Source organism: Python bivittatus, unplaced genomic scaffold (assembly GCF_059951505.1).
Source record: "Python bivittatus isolate LINGU-HERP-01145 unplaced genomic scaffold, Pbiv_v1 ctg000850_np1212, whole genome shotgun sequence".
In the NCBI taxonomy this organism is placed as follows: domain Eukaryota; kingdom Metazoa; phylum Chordata; class Lepidosauria; order Squamata; family Pythonidae; genus Python; species Python bivittatus.
Window position 1 is genome coordinate 40649313 of NW_028277112.1, and position 23113 is coordinate 40672425.

At 36.9% G+C, this 23113-nt stretch overlaps 1 protein-coding gene across 1 annotated transcript in view; it reads left to right on the top strand.

Annotated features, from left to right (window-relative positions):
* LOC103054598 (transient receptor potential cation channel subfamily M member 3) overlaps positions 1-22899 on the top strand; it is a 78405-nt gene extending 55506 nt beyond the window's left edge. The window contains exons 15-16 of the mRNA XM_088130197.1: positions 19678-19810; positions 21453-22899. Coding sequence (XP_087986323.1) covers positions 19678-19810; positions 21453-22899 — 1580 coding nt within the window. The remainder of the gene's footprint in view (positions 1-19677; positions 19811-21452) is intronic.
* Positions 22900-23113: the final 214 nt, after the last annotated feature.

Here is a 23113-nt window from a genome sequence, read left to right on the forward strand (position 1 = left end):
TTCATCACATAGATCCTACATTGAATTAACCTCTGGCTGTTACATATCCTCTGAGCACCTACATTCACTCTCTGAGCTGAATTAGAAACTAGTTGAAAATTCCCAGATGAAAGCCTATAAGGGGTGGGCGTTCTTACATTTTCTGTAAGAAAATTCTTACAAATTCTCCAGCTGCAGCTTCAAGATTGCAGGGCCTGGGGGAGAGTCAGGAAATTTGGGCTCTTCAGATTTCCTACAACACTTACACCACTCATTAGTATAGACAAAACTCTCTCCTTAGATTGTACAATCATTGGATTAGACAAGGAGACAAATATTCTTTAGTCTGTATAAACTGGTGGTAATCTATTTGGATGATATCTCATCCTTATGCTCAACCTGTCAGTGAGAGCATAAGACACCAGTGAAGTCATGTTGCAACGGCTATAAAAACAGACTTTGTATGCAGAACAGGAGAGATGTACTTTTGATCTAACTTCCATAGAATTTTGAACACATTATATTTATATTTCCCCAGACAGTACTAAAATGGACCTGACTCTCTCACAGGAACCTTTTTGGGGAAACAGCTCCAAAAGTACAATTACAATTCCTTAGTTTTATTGATTATAAGAGGCAGTACATCCAGTGTTTACATACATTGTACTGTATCTTCTCTTGAATCTCTTTTAAATCAGGACCCTGTTCCATTGGATTAACACAAGACAAGTTTCTACCACCTTGACCAATTTATTTACATCTAGTCCCAGCTTGCAATGCCCTGACCTCACATTTTTTTGAGATAGATACCCCCAACATAGATATAGGAGAGTTTCTTTTACAAATTTCTGGGAAGCAGGAGGTCTTACCCCACTGACTTTACCATTCCTATAAACTGAGTCCTACCAAAAAAAAAAATTATACCATATGAGAAAAAGAGCTGCTGGGAATTAAAGAAGTCTTTGAGACTTTAAGGAACCTCCTTGAAGGGGCTAAAAGAGCATGTGGAAGACTTTTATACATGGTGCAGTAAGGAAGAGCAAATGGCAGGGTTGAAAGATATGTCCACTGTAGTTATTACTGGGCGGACTTTTAAAGTTCTTGATACCCACACATTAGTGTTAGTGACAATATTCAGTACAGGAGCCAAGGGTAAGGAGCAGTATCTAATCACATACATATGTGGGTAGCTTAATATTCTTCACCTGAATCTGTGTAATACTGAATGGTGTTTCTTCAGCTAGCAGGTTGCCTGGTGGCAGAACAGTCAGAAGTCAAGAAACTAGTTCGGACACTGAAGTCAGGCCATGGGCATTGAGGAGGAGGAGGATGAACTACTACTACTACTACTACTACTACTACTACTATGAGCGAATTGGCTAGCAAGATTGGCTTGCAGTGAGCGATCTGGAAGAAGAAGCACAGAGTTTGGTGGAAGGATAGAAAGCAAATGGGAGTGGCACTGGTACTTATGATGTGGCTGGATTAAAGCCCAGAGGACATGCAACTACTGATAGGCTCAGAGGCAAAAAGGAAATTTCAGTGCTGCATATATATGTATACCATTGGTACATGGAATGTCAAACCCACGAACTTGATGTTGTCAGAGCAAAAATGTCAAGACTGACATTCTGGGAATCAACAAACTGAAATGGATTGGAATGAGTCTCTTCACATTGTTGGAGCATCAGACCTTTTACTTCGGGCAAGAAAACCATAGAAATGGATTAGCTGCCATTATTAACTAAGAAGTGGCAAAGTGAGTGCTCAGATACAACTTCCAAAATTAAAGAATAATCTCAATTTGTGGCCAAGATAAGCCTATCAATAAGTTTGTGCTCCAGCTATAGACCGAAGGAAGTAGACAGTGAATTGTTCTATGATTACTTGCAAAGTTTATTGACCCTACACCAAAAAAGACATCATACTAATTACAGGAGACTGGAATGTTAAAGCTAAAATAGCATCTGGAAAACAGGAATATTTGACCTCAATGTATGAAATGTAGCAGGAGACAAACTAATTGTCATGGCCAGCTAGGAGGAGGAGGAGACTTCAGATGACCCTGTAGAACAGCAGCCTGCCTCAGAGAGCACCTGGAGCTGATTTGGCGTCAGAGCCTGTGGAGCAGCCAGAAGCACCAGATGAGGGGTCTGATCCAGGACCTCCTCACACTCCTAAGGCGTGCAGGGCTGAGTGGAAGGCAGGAAAGAGGAGGTCTCAGTGGCATTCCCACTGGTGATTGCTTGCATCTGGTGGAGCTCTATTTTAGAGCCACTGCCAGCAAGCAATCCTTCATTGGAAAGAACCGCTCTGGTTATTAGAATCTCTGTTGTGCCCTGAACTCTTGCCTGTGAAAACTCTCTGCTTTTGAACCCAGACCAGCTGATGACCTGTGATGACTCGACAACTTCTGGATTGTGCCCAGATGATGCTTCTGCCTGCTGCTTGGAACTTTTGCTTACTGAGATCTTGCTTATTTCCAAGGAATTTGGAACTGTCTGAAATTGTGCATGCATCTGCATACATGCCCTGCCTGCCGCTTCTGTAATTACCCATTATAGCCTTTGAACTGTACTCCTTTGTGCGTGTATCTCTGTGTGTGTGAGGCCTGGGAAAGGACACTAAGATTCTACCAATAAAATTCAAAGTTTATAGCAAATATGTTTTTACAAAAACCTAAAAGATTATACTAAACATCATCAAAATCAAATTGACTACATACTGGATGGAAAAGCTCTGTTTAGTAAGCAGTCAGCAGACTATGAAGTCTGCTACATTGCCATCTTTTAAGTATTTAAGATCTAGATCCTTGGGCTCATCCGGAATAAGCCGTGCTGCTGCTGAGCAAATGGCAGCAGTCTGAGGGGAGGGGGTATCCTCTTGTAGAAATGAGGACAGATCTAGAAGCTGTTGGTTTTCCATCTCTCCCTGGAGATGCCATTCTAAAATGAGTGCTGCCTTTTCTTCCTCTTCCCCATGTTGACAGCACTCTTCTTCAGTCTAGTTTTTCTATGCATCAAATGGTTCAGGCAAGTAGTGGGAATTTTGAAAAATTAAGCTAAAAAGAACAATATAGCAATAGAGTAAAAACAAAAATAAAGCAAGATACTGGGGGTAAAGGGTGATAGGAGCCTCTCTGAGAGAGTTCATTACAGGAAGTGTTTTTTTTTTATCACCATCTTTCTTTCCCTTTGTTTAGTAAGCAAAAACAAGTCCTGGTGATGACTGCAGCTGAGGACATGAAATCCTCCTTCTAAAAGTAGAGTGACAAATAAAATCATCAGATCAACAAGGTACAAATTCAGCAATATTCCATATGGTTATGCAGGGAAGGTAAATAATTTTAATTAATTAGATTTTATGAATATCTAAAGGATTCTGGACTAAAAATGGTCATATCATTAAAGATGAAGCAAACAAAAATAACCCTGAAATGCAAAAAGCAAAAGAAGGCAAAATGGCTGTCATATGAAAATAGCTGAAGAAAGTGGGAAAGCAAAAGGCAACAAAGACAGGAGACAATTTATCTGAGTTCCAGAAAAGAGCAAGAAGAGACAAGTAGTTATGTCTGAATAAACCACGCAAAGAAATCAACCTGACAGTTGTATGGGAATGACAGGTTCTTTAGGAACATTAAAGAAATCAAGGGAAAATTTTATGCAAACATGAGCACAAGAGAAGACAAGGAAAAGATGTGTTGGAGAAAAAGATGTAAAAGATAGTGTGAGTGTACAGAACAGTACAAAACAGCTCCCCAAATTGACAGTACACATGTAGATTTGTTCACTTAACTACAGCCAAACATTCTGGAAAATGAAGTTAAAAGGCCCTAGAAAACATTGCTAACAACCAAGCTGCAGACATTACTGAAATAACTGCTTAAATTTTTATAAGATGATGCTTTGAAGTTCTACCTGCAAGAAGGTATGGAAAATACAGCAATGGCCAAGGAACTTTTATTTAATTAATTTATATACAGAATATATTATGAGAAATGCTGGACTAGACTTCTGGAAAAGGTATGGCAAACTGAAGACAGCTCTGTGAAACCGGAGCCAATGACTGCAGCAAAGACCAAGGAACCAGTGAGTAGACCAGTTCCTCAGAACCTCTCCAGATAAGGAGAGGACAGAAGATTGCTCACAAATGCTCTGAAAAGCTGTTCCTGGTGAGAAGACCATGGACAGCAATTTTCAATGGGTTTGAGCCAGGAGATTAAGGGATCAGCCATCTTGCTCACAAATACAGCAGAGCCTTTTAAAGGACACTAAGTTTGCAAACCTCAATTTCTAACACTTTTAGAAATTGACAATTTTCAAAAAAAGAACTTTATTAAATTTCAATAAAGAATAAAATATAGAAAAATCAAGGGAAAAAAAGGAAGATAGCAAAAGGAAGAAAACGCAGAAGAAAAGTAACTTCTGACTTTCTTTGGTACAGGTGTAGATATAAAATACATTCACCTCTTACTCTAATATTTAAAAAGCTACAGAATAAGTCTATATCAGCAAAAAAATATTTTAAAAGGTTAATACAAGGTATTTCTATAGTTATATAATAAATCAGTCATCAAATTCCAAAATCAAAATTTCATTCTTTTGAGTCTCAAGTAAAAAGTCCAAGAGTGGCTTCCAAATACAAAGCTAGACAATGTCTTTTCTTTAATCAAAGTAATCAATTTTGCCATCTCCACCAATTCCATTAGTTTCACTAACAATTCTTCAGCTGTAGATCTTTGTAAATCTTTCCATTTTTGTGCATATAACAGTCTCACTGCTGTTATATAAAGAAATAAATTCCCATGTTTTCTTTCCATCTGTTTGTCCATCATACCTAAAAGGAAAATCTCTGGTTTCAATTGCACATCCGTTTTTAAATTTTTTTGAATCAAAATACATATCATATCGCAGTATTTCTTTGCTTTCTCACAAGTCCACCAAAGATGATAAAAAGTACCTTCACATTGATTACATTTCTAACATTTGAAATTCCTTTGTACATCTTAGATAATTTATCCAGTGTCAAATACCAACCAGATGTTAATGAAGGAGTTACAGATGTGGAAAAAAAATTATCTGACGAGACAGAGAAACTACAGAATATAGAACTACAAATGACAGGCCAAGAGAATGATTTGGAAAAGGACACTTTGCTGGATATACAAAAGAAACTGGCTGAAGTTTTAAAAATTAAAAGGGAAATACAAATGATAAACCAAGAGAATGCCCTGAAAAATGTTCTCTTATTGGATCTACAAAAGAGGCTTGTTAAAGCCTTGAAGAAATCTGTGTGATGCAATGAAGAAGAATTTAAGAGAAATCAAACCCAATGACAATATTTGATTGAATTAAAGATTAAGACTGTTAAAAGTAAAAGAAGGGAATATAAAGTTGGTTTATTTGATCAAGGTTAAAATAAGACTTTTTGTGTGTGTGTGTGTGTGTGTGTAATGTTCTGGCAACCCTGTATGGACTTTTTGCTGACACCAGGACTGAAAAGTTGATGTTTTATGGATTTGCTTGTAGATAAGGGATGGGATATGGGACGAAGAGGTATCTGTTTAACCTTATAGTGGGTAAGAGTTACTAAATATGTTTATACTTGTCATGAAGGTTGGAAATCACTTCTTTGTATATTTTTTCTTTTTCTTTATTATATTCTTTCTTTTTCTTTTTTCTTTTTCTTTTTTCCTGCACTTTTTATTTTTTTCTCTTCTCTTTCTCTAAGTTCAGTTTATATTAGTTTTTCCTATTATAATTAAAATTCTTAATAAAAATTATATTTAAAAAAGAAATGCTGGACTAAAACAAATGGAAATTGGAATTAAAATCTCGGAGAGAAACTTCAACAATCAGATGTGCCGATGGCACCGTCTTCATGGCTGGAAATAAAAAGACTTCAGAATCTCTGGTTGAAGGTGAAAGAAAAGAATGCTGCCAATAAAAATGTGGTACCATCAACAGGTGAAGCCAACCCAATTAAAGTAGGCAGAGAAAAGGTGAAGTAATTACATACTGTATTTTCACAAAGGTACAAAAATTCATAGGAATGGTGATTGTAGCCGTGAAGTAAAAATACATTTGCCACGTAGGAGAAAGACTATGACAGGTTTAGATAAGTGCAGAGATATCACACTGACAACAAAGTATGCATTATCAAGGCTCTGTTTTTCCTAGTTGTAACATATGGCTGTGAACGCTGGATCACCAGAAAGGGTGGGCAAGAAAAAAATATGCCTTTGAACAAACCACTCAAAACTAAAGGAAGTAAAACCATTTTACTCTACGGAAGCCCGAATAGTGATGCTAAAGCTTAAATATTTCGGTCACATAATGCAAAGATAAGAATGACTGGAAAATACCCTGATGCTTGTGTCTGGTTTTATTCTATTTTTACTGTATTTTATATTGTTTTTATTGTATTTTAATATTTTTTGTTGTTTTATTGTGAACCGCCCAGAGTCACTTTTTTGTGAGATGAGCGGTACCTAAATTTGATTTTTATATATATATATATATATATATATATATATATATATATATGTATGAATGTATGTATGTATGTATGTATATAAATATTGAAGGCAATCAAAAAGGAGGAAGCAAAAGAAAGGTGATTGGATACTATCTACACTGAAGAGACACGCATGAGCTTACAAGTACTCAGTTACTGACAGACAGTCCTGGCAAAATTATATCTGCTGAGTCATGAAGAGTTAGAAGTGACTCAAAAACAACGTCATTGAGGAGAACATCAGAGTTCAATGCATTATCCTTAAATCTGAAGAAAAAAGTGTTGAAGCTGTTGCTTCAGTCAACACTGAACAGAGTTTTACTGTGCCCCAAGAGTGGGCTGATTCTACCTCTAATTCAGAACATTATTGTGCATAAGGTTATTTTATTTCCCCAGCCAACTATTCATACCAAGATTGACTTTCCTTTCTTCTTCTCTAAGCCAACTCATGTTCAGGAAAATATTTGACATTGAATAGCCTAGACATTGAAAATATTTGACATGAATAGCCTAATTGTTCAAGGTATTCCTGGCAAAGGATATTCTAGGAAATGTGAAAACTGCTTTTCTTTTTCAGGAAAGGAGAAGGATTCTAAGAATACTTTCTCTAAATGGCTCTGGGAGGCTTCAGGTCTTTGGGCAAGTTGCTTCCAGAAAGAGTTACACTTAAGCTCTGAGTTTCAACTGTGTTTGGGAGACGGCTGCCCTCAGTGACATTTGTCTTGGCATTTGTTCATTTATTAACACCAATAGTAATAATAGTAGTAGCTTTATTATTTGCTTATAATTTGCCATTGTAACATTTATGTCCCAGCATTGGAGTGATTCGTTCATAAAAAAATCTGTCATCCAGAATCCTCCCTTCCCTTAAGTGAAGAACCTTCAGATAACCTCTTTGCCATGGTGGGATGGGGAGAGAGGGACATTTCCTATCTTAAATCTTCCATTCCCAAGAGAGAAGGGAGGGCACGTGATTCATCCCAAACTTTTCTTACTTGAGATTCTCTCATATTACTAATTTGGGAGTGTTATTTACGATTCCTTGGGGTCTTCTCCTTTAGTGTTAAATTACTTTGGTTACAGAAAGGTTATCTGAAGATGTCCAAGTTGAATAAAGTTCTGTATAGCCTTGGGGGGCAAATTCCTGATTTACCACTTCTATCCAAGGAAATTGGAAATTGGATCCCAACAGAGGAATGAAATTTGCAAGATACCTATGCCTCCTGCTGAAGGGAAGCCTATTCTAAAAAATATTTAATTGATCTCCCTGGTTTCTCAAAATAGAAACATATTAATAATATTCTTGTTGATCTGCACTGGATATTATGTGGTATTTTAGAGACACAGAATAGAATTAAGCATATCATAGATTTTCTAATGTGTAATCTCAGAGGCTGGATTGCTCCAAGGGTCAATGAGGTTGATGGTTACAGAGTTAGATTAGGCCAAAAAGCCTTAGATTTAATTGCCTATAACTTAGCAGCTCATTTTTTAAAGCTTGGGTTAGTCACTCTAAAGACTCACAGAACTGTTTTAAGAATAAAAGTAGGAAAGTGGGGTGAAGGAGAGAAGAATCATACCATAATGCATATGAGATGTATAATAAATATCCAAAGCTTCCTTACTTCCGTATATTAGTCTGTCTTTGTTAATGGATGGATAAAAATCAGGGACTCTTTTTACTATAAGGGCTCAGTAATTAGAATGAGTAGTATAGGCCAATAACAAAAACATGATTTCAAAATCAGGATTATTTTTCACATAGTGCATTCAGAATGCTTTATTCTAACAGAGGTGCATCTTGAAAGGGACTACCTATTCTCAAATATTGTTAATGTTGTGAGTAGATGATAATAATGCCTCTGTTGCAGTCTTAACAAAAGAAAAACATAAACATTAATGACAGGTATTGTAATTTATCAATATAAAATAAAATCTTCCTTATAATCAATTTGTACTATCTGTTATTCATGATACTTCAGCGGACAGGTCACATCAATAGTTTCATAGTTTATTTAATTTATAATGAAACTAATCTTTACAACTCAGGAAAGCTAAAATAGGCTGCTAATTTAACAGCATGTAAATCAAATATTCTTGAAGAATTATCTTTTTTATTGGTACTCCACAGTGGAAATAATTCAGTCTTTTTGCAGTGCAGATTTCTATGCCTATTGCAGGAGGAAATTCATTTACTGATATCAGATGCCATTTTTAGAGAGATGGTTTATAAATAAATGTATCCATAATTAAGCACTGGTTGCATGTAGTCATGCGTTTGTTCATAAAGAAGATTCAATATCCACTCAGTTTGAGGATATTTGTTTCACACATTAACAAAATATCATATTTTATGAGTGCTGAAATGCAAGCAAATTGCTGATTAGAATATATGTTAGTGCCATACCCAATCCAAATGTGGCTAAAGCAAAACCCTTTATTAGGGAACATCATATTCTCATGGACATGTAAAATATCCAAGTTTTATAGTTCTGACTCCTGTGCCTGCATTTAAAAAACAACTATACAATGAGACAGGGCAAATAAATATTTGTACAAACCTTCATTTGGTTTCTGCAAATACAAAACTCCAAGTAATGTCTAACATTTTGATATTTATATTCCAGTGCAAAAGCGCTAAAAGTGCACAATTAATTGCAATTGGAGCATACTAAGTATTTGCCTCATGAGAAAGTAGCTTATTTAATCTTCCAATTCATTTCCGTATTTAATTATATTGTACGCAAGAAACACTTGTGATTCTATTCAATTATATCAATTCACATTTGGGAGTACATATTTTCAACTCTAATTTTGAACTCCTGATAAGCAGCTGTCCAAATCTGAAACAGATTTTTAGGGGGAAAAAACATATGGCAGCCTATGAACAACTGTCTGGTGCCAAGAATTCAGATTAGATGGTAGCAAGAACCACAGCTGACACCCATTCTTTTCTTTTTCTTTCTTTTTTATTTATTTAGTTAAAATAAGAGGAAAAGGAAGAGGAAAAATAGATTGCATTAAAGATCTACAAAAATATAAAAATTATAAAAAGAATTTACAAAATATTAAAAGAAAGAAACATTCCATTATTATTTTTACAAATCGTATTAGAGTGGAACAACTAGAAAAATAATCATATGGCAGTTTAGCACTTTAAGAACTAATCTTAAAATCAGATCAGAGGTTGACAAAAACAGCCAAAAATACTGAGAATTAACAAGAGTTTTTAAGTAACTTGAAGCAGTCCATCCTTAATTTATGGCCAGAAAAAATCTAGTATTGGAGAAAACCTGAATTTCAGATATAGCAGAATGCTATGTGGAAAATTATGCTTCATAAACACTTTCCAAATTAAAGTTAGCACCAGACTTGTTTTTTAGATATGAAGTTATTTTTGACATTGATGCATACTCCCAAAATTTAATCTGCCAATCCTTTAGTGAGAAGATGTACACTGGAGTGAGAAGCACAGAGCTTCTTAGCAGCAGTTATCATATATAAAACTAACTTGGTATACTTTGTAGGGATATAAAACTCAGTTAGTCTTAACAGAAAAATAACTGGTAGAAAAGTCAATATTTAACATTTATATCATTCTAAAGTGAATTATCTTCCAAAATAGCTTTGTGACATTACCATATGAAAGAACAATCCAACCTGATTATTGCAGGTTTTTGAATATGTATTATCTGTTTTGGTAATCAACACTGGAGTAATACACCAATAAAAACAACTTTTATTCCAGTTGTCTTTGAGTGTAATATTCACAATCTTGTCTTCCACTGCTGCATATCAATTGTCCTGCTTAAATTCAGTATCCATTTAATCATGCAATCTTTGACTTGTTCAGTTTTTTAATCATATTTCAGCAGCAAGCTCTAACAGATGTTCTGTGTTATAAGCATTTCAGATTCAGTCATATGTCTAAGTATGTCACTTTGTTTTAGTAGCATCTTTTGAACTAAACTTTTTATTTGAAGATATTTAAACCAATGAGGTATTTCTGACCATTCCAGGAGAGAGTCTTGAAAGATTTCATCTTTATTAAAGTTAAATATTGTCACCTGTATGGATTAACTAACCATTGATCAAATATTTTTAGGATATTTGCCTTCATAAAAATAAATATTTAATATTGAAGCAAGAAGGGATAGACCTGGGCTTATTCTACTTTATATTTGTCATATATTTTAAAAAGCTGTTTATAATTGAATCATCTCTTAGACACTTAACATTTCTATTTGTATCAGATATTCATACAGGCCTTCTGGAAGTCCTGCTCCTTCTAGAGAAATAATCCATCCATATGGAGCTATAATTTAATGTGTGATCCAAGTCAAACAACTAGCTTGATAATATACTGTAGGTTGATACAGTACAGCCAGTTCACCTCATTCTTTTGCTGACACCCATTCTAGAGGTCACTCATTACCCATAGAAACGATCTAATTAACATGACACAAAAAGACAAAGGATATGGGGGAAAAAAGAGGAATTGTCTAGAAACAAAATAAGTAAATAACCTTTTATTAACTTTTCAGAAACCAGGTTTCATGAACAAGCATCATGATACAAAGCTGACTACCAATATTCTGATGAAAACTATACAACAATTTGAATTTTACTTCTCTTCCTCTACACCTATTGGAACAATTCCTTTTTTTAAAAAAATTTTTATTAGGAGTCTAACAATACTAAAAGATAATACAAACTAATATCAAAAAGAAAATAGCAAATAGCAAATAGAAAGAAAAGAAATACAAAGTGCAAAAAGAAAAAGAAAATAGAGAAAGAAATAAAAAGAAGAAATAGAAAAAAGAATAAAGTGGTACCTCGGGTTACGAACGCTTCTGTTAACGAACTTTTTGGGTTACGATCAGCTCCGGCTGCAAAAAATTGCCTCGATGTGCAAACTTCGCCTTGGGGTACGGACAGGATACGCGGCCATTTTCCCTCCCGTGACACGTGGTCCGCGGCCATTTTCCGCCCTGACACGTGGTCCGTGGCCATTTTCCCTCCCGCGACACGTGGTCCGCGGCCATTTTTCCGCCCTGATACGTGGTCCATGGCCATTTTTACGCCTGTGACACGTGGTCTGCGGCCATTTTTATGCCCGTGACACCTGGTCCGTGGCCATTTTTACGCCCATGACACCTGGTCCGCAGCCATTTTTCCGCCCATGACACGTGGTCCGCGGCCATTTTCCGCCTCTGACACGTGGTCCGTGGCCATTTTTCCGCCCGTGACACGTGGTCGTAGGGAAGGGGACTCTCCCTCCAAGCAGTAGCCACCTCCCTGTCCTCCACGCCAGAACGGATTAACGGTAATTACATTGAACCTTATGGGAAAATTTGATTCGGGTTGCGACCAATTCGGGTTGCAACCAGAGTCATGGAATGAATTAAATTCGTAACCCGAGGTACCACTGTATTTAAGGAAGTGACTCCCAATCTTCTTTACAACAAGTACAAGCAAATTTAATATTTCCCTACCCCTTATAAAATTATAAACATCATCAACTTCTTCCCATAATCCCCCCCCTTTCCATTTACAAATCCAAAAATCATTGTCATTTCTGTCTAGGAATTGGCAAAAAGTCCATAAAGGGTTCCAGCATTTTATGGCAGTATTTTTTATTTTACCCTTGATCAAACAAGGCAACTTTATGTTCCTTTTTCTTTTTTCTTTTTTGGTTCTAACAGTCTTGATCTTTACTTTACTCAAGTTGCTGTTGTGGACTTGAATCTCCATTCAAACTTGCTTCTTCCCATCTCAAAAATTTCTTCAAAACTTTGGAAACCCTCTTTTGTAAATCCATTAATAAGATTTGTCCAGGTCATTTTTCATCTCTTGGCTTATCATATGTATTTCCACTTTAACTGTCATCTCTGTCTTATAATCCATGATTTATTTATTTTCCAATGTTTCTATATCATTTGGAATTTGTTTCACTTCTTCATTCTATTGTTCTGTAAATTCTTCCACATTACTCTTTTTTTCATCTTTTGTTTCCTTTTTAGGATCTTCTTCAAGGAATGCATTAGCAGGTGCTGTTATTATTGCTGCCAGTTTAACTATAAGTTTCTCTCCCAATTCTTCAAAGATTCTTTGAAATATCAAGTGTTATTCCTTTATCTGTAATTTTGTGAGCTTCACTACTTTTCTTTCAAATCCAAAATTAAAATAAAAAACAGGTTTCTCTCTTTCTCTCCTTCCTTCCTTCCTTCCTTCCTTCCTTCCTTCCTTCCTTCCTTCCTTCCTTCCTTCCTTCCTTCCTTTCTTCCTTCCTTCTTTTTTCCTGCCTGGAACTTTAGTCCCCTCTAGTGTCCAATTTCTATAGAATCTCAGCAATCATCTTTTTCCTGGTAGACAAAACAATTTAGGTTCCCATGAAAATATTGTTTTATTTATCTTATTATTTCAAAAACCTTAGCAAAAGTTATTTCAAAAATCTTAGCAAAAGTTCCAATAGTCCAAATTCTTCTGGTCCCTTAATCCATTTAAAACTTTCTTGAATTAAATTCTTATTTAGCTTTTTGCCCTTTATTTTATATTCTTTAAGTTCTTTAAACTGCTGTTTAATTTTTCTTCTATTTGGGGATGAAATTTTACTCACAAGGTAGTTTTTTTTTAATTTGTTGCTTGGAAGACCTCTTTTAACTTTGAAATAATTGTAAATCCAAAAGTGAGGTTGAAGAACCCAGTGTCCTTAAAAGCTTCACTGCAGTTGAGAAATGGATGGCTTTCTTTGTCTCCTGGCACTCAGGACCATGGGTTGACTACTGTGCTGCAATCTTCTTGTGAGAAGCAGCTATCTGGAGCACAAGTGGGTGATCTGTGATCCTCTCCTTATCCAGAGAGGTTTTGTTAGACCAGGCTTATCACTGGCCCTTTGGTCTTTACCAATGGCATCATCTCCGCTCCTCCGGAGACGTCTTCCTTTGCCACTGCCTCACTCAGAAGTCTTAGAACCTCTTAGAGCATTTCCATTGCATGAAATCTCTGTTGCTGGCTAGGCCCCAGTGGAGCTGCCTTCTCCCTTTCCTCTGCTTGCACCAGGCAGATTTTCCATCTGGGATCAAAAGTAATCTGACCTTCAGTATCTTTAATAATTTTGAGGAAAAATTTATTCTGTGAGCCTCCATTTATCTCACCCATTCTGTTATATGAAGTGAGTCTGCACCTGCCAACATTCTTTTACTTCTTCAACAGCTAAGAATTTACAATACTTTTCCTTGTACAAATTCTCATTATTCACTGCTACATTGGGAATGCATGACAAAATAATCAGGGGTAGGAGAGGAATAGCATTTCTAGCATCAGTGATACTGCCTAAAAGTAGCAAACTATTCTAGAATATTAGTGAGGAAATGTAGTTGATGTTTGGGTGACCAAAAATAACCAAAGTCATCCCAGATTAAAGCTTCAGTTAATTAACAAGAATATTAGACTATTGTGACAGATTTTCAGAGTACATGATCATGGGTATCTTTTGCAAAGTGTGGATGTCCAGAGATTTCTAAGCTTTTGAAATACAGTATGTTCTAAAATCATTCCTTGTTAAGATTCATTTTCACTCACTTCCTCTCCTGTTTCTTCCCAGCTCCTTGTGGTCAAAATGAAACAAGAGAGGATGGTAAAATAATTCAACTTCCTCCCTGCAAAACAGGAGCATGGATCGTTCCTGCCATAATGGCTTGCTATCTTTTGGTTGCAAACATCCTTCTGGTGAACTTGCTGATTGCAGTTTTTAAGTGAGTTGATAATATATTTTATATCTCTTTAGATATTAAGTTGATATTCAATGACTACAGGTAGTCCTCAGTTAACAACGATAATTGCCACCAGAATTTCTGTTGCTAAGCAATGCAGCCATAAAGCGTGATGTCATGTGACCACATCACTTAGCACCGTCAATCCTGGCAGTCCCCACTGCTGTCATTAAGTGAGGTTTGCAGGTTGTTAAGCAAGGACCTCCTTGCAACTTCCTCCCAGCTTCCAACAACCAAAGTCAGTGGGAAAGCTGGCAGGAAGTTACAAATCCCAGGCAGCTTGCAGGCAGGCTGGCAGGCAGGTAAGTGGCTGGTGTTGGGTGGGGGAGGGCGTGTGGGGGTGCACAGGTGGCCAGTGCTGCACGGCTTGAGCGCAGCAAGGCTTGGGGTGGCTGCTGCCGGGTGGGGGAGACTTGTGACCTTCCCTGCCAGTTTCCCCATTGACTTTGGGAAGCTGGCAAGGAAGGTCACAATGGCAATCACATGATTGTGGGATGCTGCAACTGTTGTAAGTGTGAGCCAATTGCCAAGCACCCAGATTGTGATCACATGACCATAGGGGTGCTGGGACAGTCAGAACTTTGAGGACCAGTTGTAAGTACCACTCATTCAGCACCATCATAACTTTGAATGGTCACTGAATGAGTGGTCGTTAACTGAGGAATACCTGTATTAGGGCTATGCAGTGCTTTGTCTCTGTTCCCAGGAAGGGTGTTTCAGACCACACAGATATAACCCATGTCTGCTATTTTTACATCAGCTGCATCTTTTCCTGAGATTCCGTAGCTACTTTCTATAGCCACCATGTAAGCCTAGACAAAGATATAGCCATTTTAAAGAGTTGCAGACGGGGCTACATTTGTGCAATCTAAAGAAAATTTGCCCAGTTCTACTACAAGAGAATGCCCAGTTATGGAAATAAACAAATGGTATAAAAGTTGTGATTGTGCTGGGGGCAAATTCATAGTAATTAAAAACTCAAATGTGTTACATGTTCAATCAAGTTGTAAATTTATAAACTGATAAAAATAGATGGAACCGTATTTTGCTTTAGAATAAGAAGAGTTTATACTTCTGGATAAAACCTAATTTCTTCCAGACTAGATATGATGTGGAAAGCAAATGAAGACTCCCAATTTATATTATTTTTAAATATATGCCTGAAGATAGCTTTAAATTTGATCAAAGCCGAAAAGTACTCAAAGGAAGTAATTAACCCTTGTTCCACAGTCATTTTTTTTCTAGTTTTTCTGGCTATTTCCAGCTGTGGAGAGAAGGTTGGAGTTCATTTGAAAAAAAATTACCTCTGTAGAATATTTCTTCCAACACCTCTGCACTGATCTACTAATATCAGAAAGTGTTACCTGCACTATTTCCCATCTTAGACTATTTTCTACCTGCAGAAGGAGTAGATATGGATTCATCAAGGAAATCTACTTCGTCTCTATCTGCTGTTTAACTAGAGGTGGACATTACAGGCTGATACACAGTTGAGCAATTTTGAGGCAGAGGTGCAGGGCAATATTACCATCCAGAATAGTTTGGTAGTTACCAGAACTGGCAGGGTCCACTAGTACTGCCAAGAGTTTCAATAACCCTGCAGAAGACGCATGATTTATCTGATCGAGACATGAAGCTACGTTAAAATACTGAATTGTATTCTCCAGTTATCTCAGTGGTAAGGAACAACATTCTTCCAGGTGCATCAAACAAGATAATCCCCCACAATTTTTTCCCCCAATCCAAATTTAACTCAGCATTTCAGTGCTTCTGGATGCACTTAGGGTGCTCTGGTTGTCTTAGTGAAGTGGGAAAGAATGGTGGTTGTGGTGGTGTTGCACCCATGCTACTGAGATAACCTAAGGGGATGGCCAGAGTTAATCAAAGGAACATCTTGGGAACTGGTTCTATAGCAGTTACATTTAAATAGCCATATGAATAGATAACTTCTTTTAGAGGTATATCCTAATATTTTCATGCAGAAATCAAATTTGTTGTATATGATTAAAATAAACAATATAACAATATAAACATAACAAATACTGTTATGAATAGTTCATCCATCAGAGTGCCAGAATTGATTGCAGATGCTAATTGCACATACAATCTAAAATTTGTTGTTTTTCAGTGTGTGGAATAGGTCTCAATGTTACATATACAAACTTAGAATTCACTGTTAATCAAAAGCCAATTTATTTTCTATTTCTATTTCAGCAACACATTTTTTGAAGTTAAGTCTATATCAAACCAGGTATGGAAGTTTCAGAGATATCAACTTATTATGACTTTCCATGAAAAACCAGTCTTACCTCCACCACTAATCATCTTCAGTCACATGACCATGATATTTCAACACATATGCTGTAGATGGCGGAAACATGACAGCGATCCAGATGAAGCAGATTATGGGCTGAGTAAGTGTCATAGGATTTGTGCAGAATTATTTGGACAGAGCTGTTATGCTTCATGGGGGCCCTGGCATCACTTAGATGCATTACCACCCATGAGCAGACAATAGTTTCAGCTGGGGAGATCTCAACCAGGAGATGCCTGTGTAGGTTTATAGTACGGTAGCCTACGGGGTATATTTGGAGCCATTCCTTAGTCATAGCATGCAGAGTAAGTCTTGGAAATCTAAGGCTGAAAAGCACTATAAAGTTATATAATAATTTTTACAGTATATACTCTACCTTTATATTTATCAGGATCCATAGGAAATTGCATACATGCATACCCATTATGCATACATATAAATCCATCATACTGTTATCTTTTGAGGTAAGCAACATTCTTCAAAGGATAGATAAAGAGTAAGATGTAGAAATTAAAAGCAAGATATAAGAGAAAGAAGGAATCTAATTAAATCTAGTTTACTCCATTGTTCACTATACTTTTCCATATCTTTATATCTTTGCAAACTATCCTTGCTTTCACCACATCCATTCACAAATTAATACACTGCCTTTTGTTATTTAAAATTCTCACCTTTGTCTTTTTGAGGATTCATCAACTCCATCCAGTCTCCTCATTTTTCCCTTCCTCTCAATACTTCTGGTTTTTTTAATATCATCATTTTGCAATTATTTACTTATTCATTCTTTCTGTGTGACCAAATCATTTGGATTCTTGACTAACAATATAGCATCATTTGCATATAAAAGTACACAAACACTCATGTCCCCAGCCAATACATTTCTAACATCACTACAACCTGTCCTTATATATTTATCCACAAATACATTAAACAACCAGGGAGCATCATGTATACTTATTTTGTCTCTGATCAGGCCTATTCACTTTATCATAAGCTTTCTCTATGAACAAATATACAATAAACTTTCTCACTTTCCTACATTTCTCAATGACTTGCTAAAGGGCAAATATCTGCTCTCTATACTTCTTGACCAATAGAAAACCACACTGCGCTTACCCAATTTTGCTCATTGCCCCCTTATGGCATCTCAGTCAGATTCTGCCACTTTTTCAAATATCCTTAACAAACTAATTCTTGTAGTTTTTGCATTCACTTTTGCCTCATTTCCCTATGTACAGGAGAACCATAAAAACATTCTTTCAGATATCAGACACAGAAGCATTTTTCACACATACACATTTAACAAACCACACAGTTACTCGATAAGCAAATTGCATCCCTATTTTAACATCTCTGCTGTTATATATATTCAGTGTTATCATTTTTCACAGCATTTATGATTTCCTTTTCATCAGTTGTTTCTTGGATACTAATATTAAAACAGTCATTTTAACACCACTCTATTGCCATACAGATCTCTCAAAGAGTCCATTCAGCATTCCCTCACTTCAGTTTTAGCCCAAATCATTTCATTACTTTTGATTATATTTAATTGCATATTTTGATAGACAAAATATGTAGCAAGACCCGACTCACTCATTATCAGCTTTGTGATCTTTTGCACTGAAGAGGACTGGGATTGAAGTTCATATCTTCTGTATGTAAAGCATGTGCATAGGTGGCTAAAGTAAATCAGGTTGCAAATCCTAGTCCTGATATAATTTCCAAATATTTTTCAAGGCAGCTACACATAGAATGGATGACATTTCCTTGACATCCCATGAGCACCTAAATGGTCTCTAGTTATCATGAAGAAGATGGTCTTCTTTAGGTTCATGCTCATACTTTGAAATTTCTTGTTTTCCTAATTTGGTCCACCTTCAGGTTTTTTTGGGGGGGTTGCCTTTTGTCATTATGCAGTCATTTCTATTTTGGCACATGTTTTCTAATTCAATTGAAATGTTACTTTAAAAAAAATATCCCAGACATTGTATCTTCAGATTTGCTTATTTCTTTTCTTTGCTATTTTTTATTTCATTGTATATTACTGTTTCATTACATTGCTACCAACACTGGTGTAGTAGTTAAGGAATTGGTATAGACTCACGAAGATCCAGGTTCCACCCTCAACTGTGCAAGCTCACTGGGTATCAAGGGAAGGACAGGAGGAAGAGCTGTTACCAAGACATCAGTCAGATAAGTGGGCTTTGAGCCCAGACCAAGAAACTAACTTGAGTAAATGTCTTAGACAAGCTCCTCCCTAGTTTACACAAAGATAAACAGAGGGAGGAGAAAGCACATTCAGACTTGCAAGATTCTGTTACTATAGCTGTTACAATAAAGATAGTCCTGACCTATATGGCATTGGTTTCTTAGTCTGGTCTACCTCGTAGGGCTGGCACTAGGTGACCTTGGGCCAGCCATTGTCTCTCAACCCATCTTACCTCACAAAATAGTTGAAGTGGGGAAAAATTGGAGGAGGGAATGCACTGTATGCTGCTTTGAGCACTTGGAGAAAAGATAGAATAGAAATTCAACCAATCCAAACATATACATCTAACTCTTATAATGAAAAACAGTGACAAACGGGGCTCTACAAAGATAAGAATGGCAATGAACACCAAGAAGTCCAGCCTACAGGCACTTTTGCTTGTCTAATAACTATCAGCCTGAAGCTCTGCCAGTACCTACAGATACATACTGCTCCCAGTGTCCTTAGTGATGGGACAACGTAGACATCTTCCTCTTTCAGTACCCCTGTCTGAGATCGTAGAGGGTCAAAAGGGGAAAAAGTAATAGGGTCAAATGTCACAGCTAGTGTTATCTGGATCTGAATAAGTCTGACATAAATTGAAAAAGTCACATCTGTCAGGTGAGATACCCTGGGCCATTCTGGGAGCTGCAGGTACCTTAAAGCACAGCTTTGGGAAAGCAGGGGTAGAACTACAAATCTGAGACTGATCAAAATGATCTGTGTATGAAGTTATGTATGGAAGGGGAAGATTCAGTTGTAAAAATTATAAAATAGGCAGCTCTATACTTACAACTAATTAGCTATTAACTGTTGTTTGTTGCCTTATATGTCTTCTACAGAACTTTTTATAACAGATGATGAATTGAAGAAGGTTCATGATTTTGAAGAACAATGCATAGAAGAATATTTCAGAGAGAAAGATGATAGATTTAACTCTTCCAATGATGAGAGAATCCGTGTAACTTCTGAAAGGTGCACAATTTTGGGTTTGGTTTTGTACATATTGTTCATTTTGAAAATTGTAATCTTAGAATCTCTCATTTTGTTGTTTTGAAATAAACAGTTTTTTAAATGTTCCTTAATGTTTTATTGGCTACAAATTAGCAGTAGTAAAAAGATGGTAAACCTATTTTGGAATTTTAAAAAAAATGATATTATATTGAAAAAAAAATATGAAACAAAGTATTTTCCAAGTAAAAATCCTTTAGTGCAATCCAGATTGGTTAATTTAGGCTAATATAGAGACCTCAATCATCAGAAGTATATAACATCTAAAAAATAAATGGAATACAATAGTAGAGATTCAGTTGCTATGTGTCAAGACTTTCTTTATCCAATTATAGTCAAATGGGCAGTGAGGATAAGGCATGAAGTACATGGGAGGAAAGGGCTGATTCTTTCTGACCCCAGTGCAATTGACACCCAAATCTCCTCCCCATATGCACAGCAGAATACTTCAGAAAAAAGTCTCTGTAGCGCAAAACTTGGTTCATTAGTGTTACAAGCTATGTATCAAGGAAGCATCTGATTGGACCTTTGGTTATCGAACTCTGACATGTCCTGTGCATATCCCACTTTTTCCCCCTTCCTCCTCTTCTTGCTGAACTGGAAATCATCCCTGAATCTTAGAGTAATTTTTTTTGGTCGGGGGGTAGAACATTGGGTTGTGTGGAGTCTGCTTTTATAAATGGAGCCTTAGAAACCATATTGCAAATCGAGGTCTTATTTCATAGTCCTTTAGATCAGGCAAGAGACTTACTGATGTAAACCTAGAGAAAAAATTGTGGAAGAGTTAATAAAGCATACACTAACTGTATGTAAAATAATTACATTTGAATATATTTCTAATATAACTGAGAGTTTAGGATGCCATGCCACCTCTAGAATTTATTTCTCCAGGGAACACTTGTTACTATCAAATTCATTTGACATGAATTAAGCACTTTTCCAAGTTCCTGGTAGCTTTCCAAAACCTGTTTAATTGTTAAGCACTTTGATAAATCAATTACTACCTTCCATAAATTTGGGAATTACTAAGGAATTTGTCACATATATCCCATAAAATGGGTATATTTATGTACCAGAAACCAGAATTTGTGTGTTTGTGTATGTGAGTTTGCACAGACGACACACACACACATCTGTAAATCTCATGTTTAAAAATGTAAAATCTATACATTTACAACAACATTCATAATGTATTGCATTTTATCAGTCATGTGTTATATTTTACATTTTTACAGAACTATAAAAGAATGTGATATTTTAAGATGTGTCATTTTTATTTTTTTAAACAGGACATTGATGCATCTCACATCTTTAATCAGGAGCAAAATGAAAATTCTTGTTTAAAGATGTGTTGATAAAATCATTTGGGGGGCAAGCAGTGAGTGGATTTATCATTCCAGTTATCCAGTAACCTCTTTTAATTGTTTATTTAAAAAAAAGAGAGAGGATGAATTTTCTTAGCATGCTTATCAGTATATTAATGGAATAATGTTTACATTATCATCAATTTTCCTGATCGAGTAAATCTATTTATAAATAATGAAGCTAACCTGCTTGCCCCATTGGATGTTAGCAAAACATTTTTTTCTCTCTATTTTTCCTGCAGGGTAGAGAATATGGCAATGCGATTAGAGGAAGTGAATGAACGAGAGCACTGCATGAAGGCCTCACTTCAGACTGTAGATATACGGCTTGCTCAGCTGGAAGATATGATTGGGCGAATGGCCACAGCATTAGACAAAATTACTGGCCTAGACAGAGGAGAGGCCAGTAAGATACGGTCTCGAACATCTTCTGACTGTACTGACACAGCTTACATTGTGAGGCAAAGTAGTTTCAACAGCCAGGAAGGGAACACTTACAAACTTCAAGAGAGTATTGATCCCACAGGGGAAGAATCAATGTCCCCCACCTCTCCAACATTAACACCTCGACTACGAAGTCACTCTTTCTATGCGGTGAATATGAAGGACAAGGGTGGGCTTGAGAAATTTGAAAGTATTTTGAAAGAGCGGTCTCTGAGCCTTCATCGTGCCACTAGCTCTCACTCAATCTCAAAAGAACCAAAAGTCTCTTTGGTGCCTGTAAGCACTTTGTCTATTGCCCCAGATTCTCGGAGGCCTTCCTCTTGCATTGATATTTATGTCTCTGCCATGGACGAGCTGCAGTCTGGAATAGAACCTCTGGACAGTTCAATGAACATCCTTGGGACTGGAGACCCCACACTTCAAGCTCAGATAGCTTCCAGTGTTCTCTCAAGTAGTGCTTATGTCAGTGGTACCTCTGGTGATAGGATATCAGGCAGAAGTATTGAGTATGAAGACCCCTCTTCAATGGAAACAAGGGTGTTTTCTTCAGATTATTCACAAATCACAGACAGCCAAAACCCCTGGGAACTGGATCCTCCCCTGTATCATACCTTAGAGCGTTCTAAAAGTAGTCGATACCTGGCTACAACCCCCTTTATTTTGGAAGAGGCACCTATAGTAAAATCTCACAGTTTTATGTTCTCTCCTTCCCGGAGCTATTTCAGCAGCCTTGGAGTACCAGTCAAAACAGCAGAGTACACTAGCATTACTGACTGCATAGACACAAGGTGTGTCAGTGCTCCTCAAACCATTGCAGAAAGGTCCAGTTTTCCTGGAATTCATGGAGATAAGATGGATGACTTGGGATGCTGCCATCCAGAGAGGGAAGCAGAACTAAGTCACCCAAGTTCTGACAATGAGGATACTGAAGCCAAAGACAAAAAAACAGTTTCCTTGTCACCTCAAGACAGCAATACATCTAGAACATTGTCTAACAATATTCCACTTCCTAAAATAGAGCGGGCCAATAGCTATTCTGCAGATGAATCCAACTTACTCTATGTTCACACACGGAAAAGCTACTCCATCAGTGACAAACTTGATAGGCAGCGCAATGCAGCTAGCCTTCGAAATACATTTCAGAGGAGCAAGTCATCCAAACCGGAAAGTAGGGGAGACACCTTGTCAATGAGAAGACTCTCTAGAACAGGTGCATTCCGTAGCTTTGAGAGCAAGTATTGCTAGAGATAGCATGCACAGAGAATTGTCTGCTCTGTGGTCTTTCTCTTGAGCAGAATGAAGTAACCTCAGATCATGATATGTCAGCAAACAGCTGGCTCCTGCCACCAGTCGAGTTAGCCCTCTTGTAATCTCAGTGTCAGGCACCGAGATTCTGCCTCTTGACCCAGTTGGCATTTGCACTTATAGGGGGTGGGAAGGGTGGGAGGGAAAATTTTAG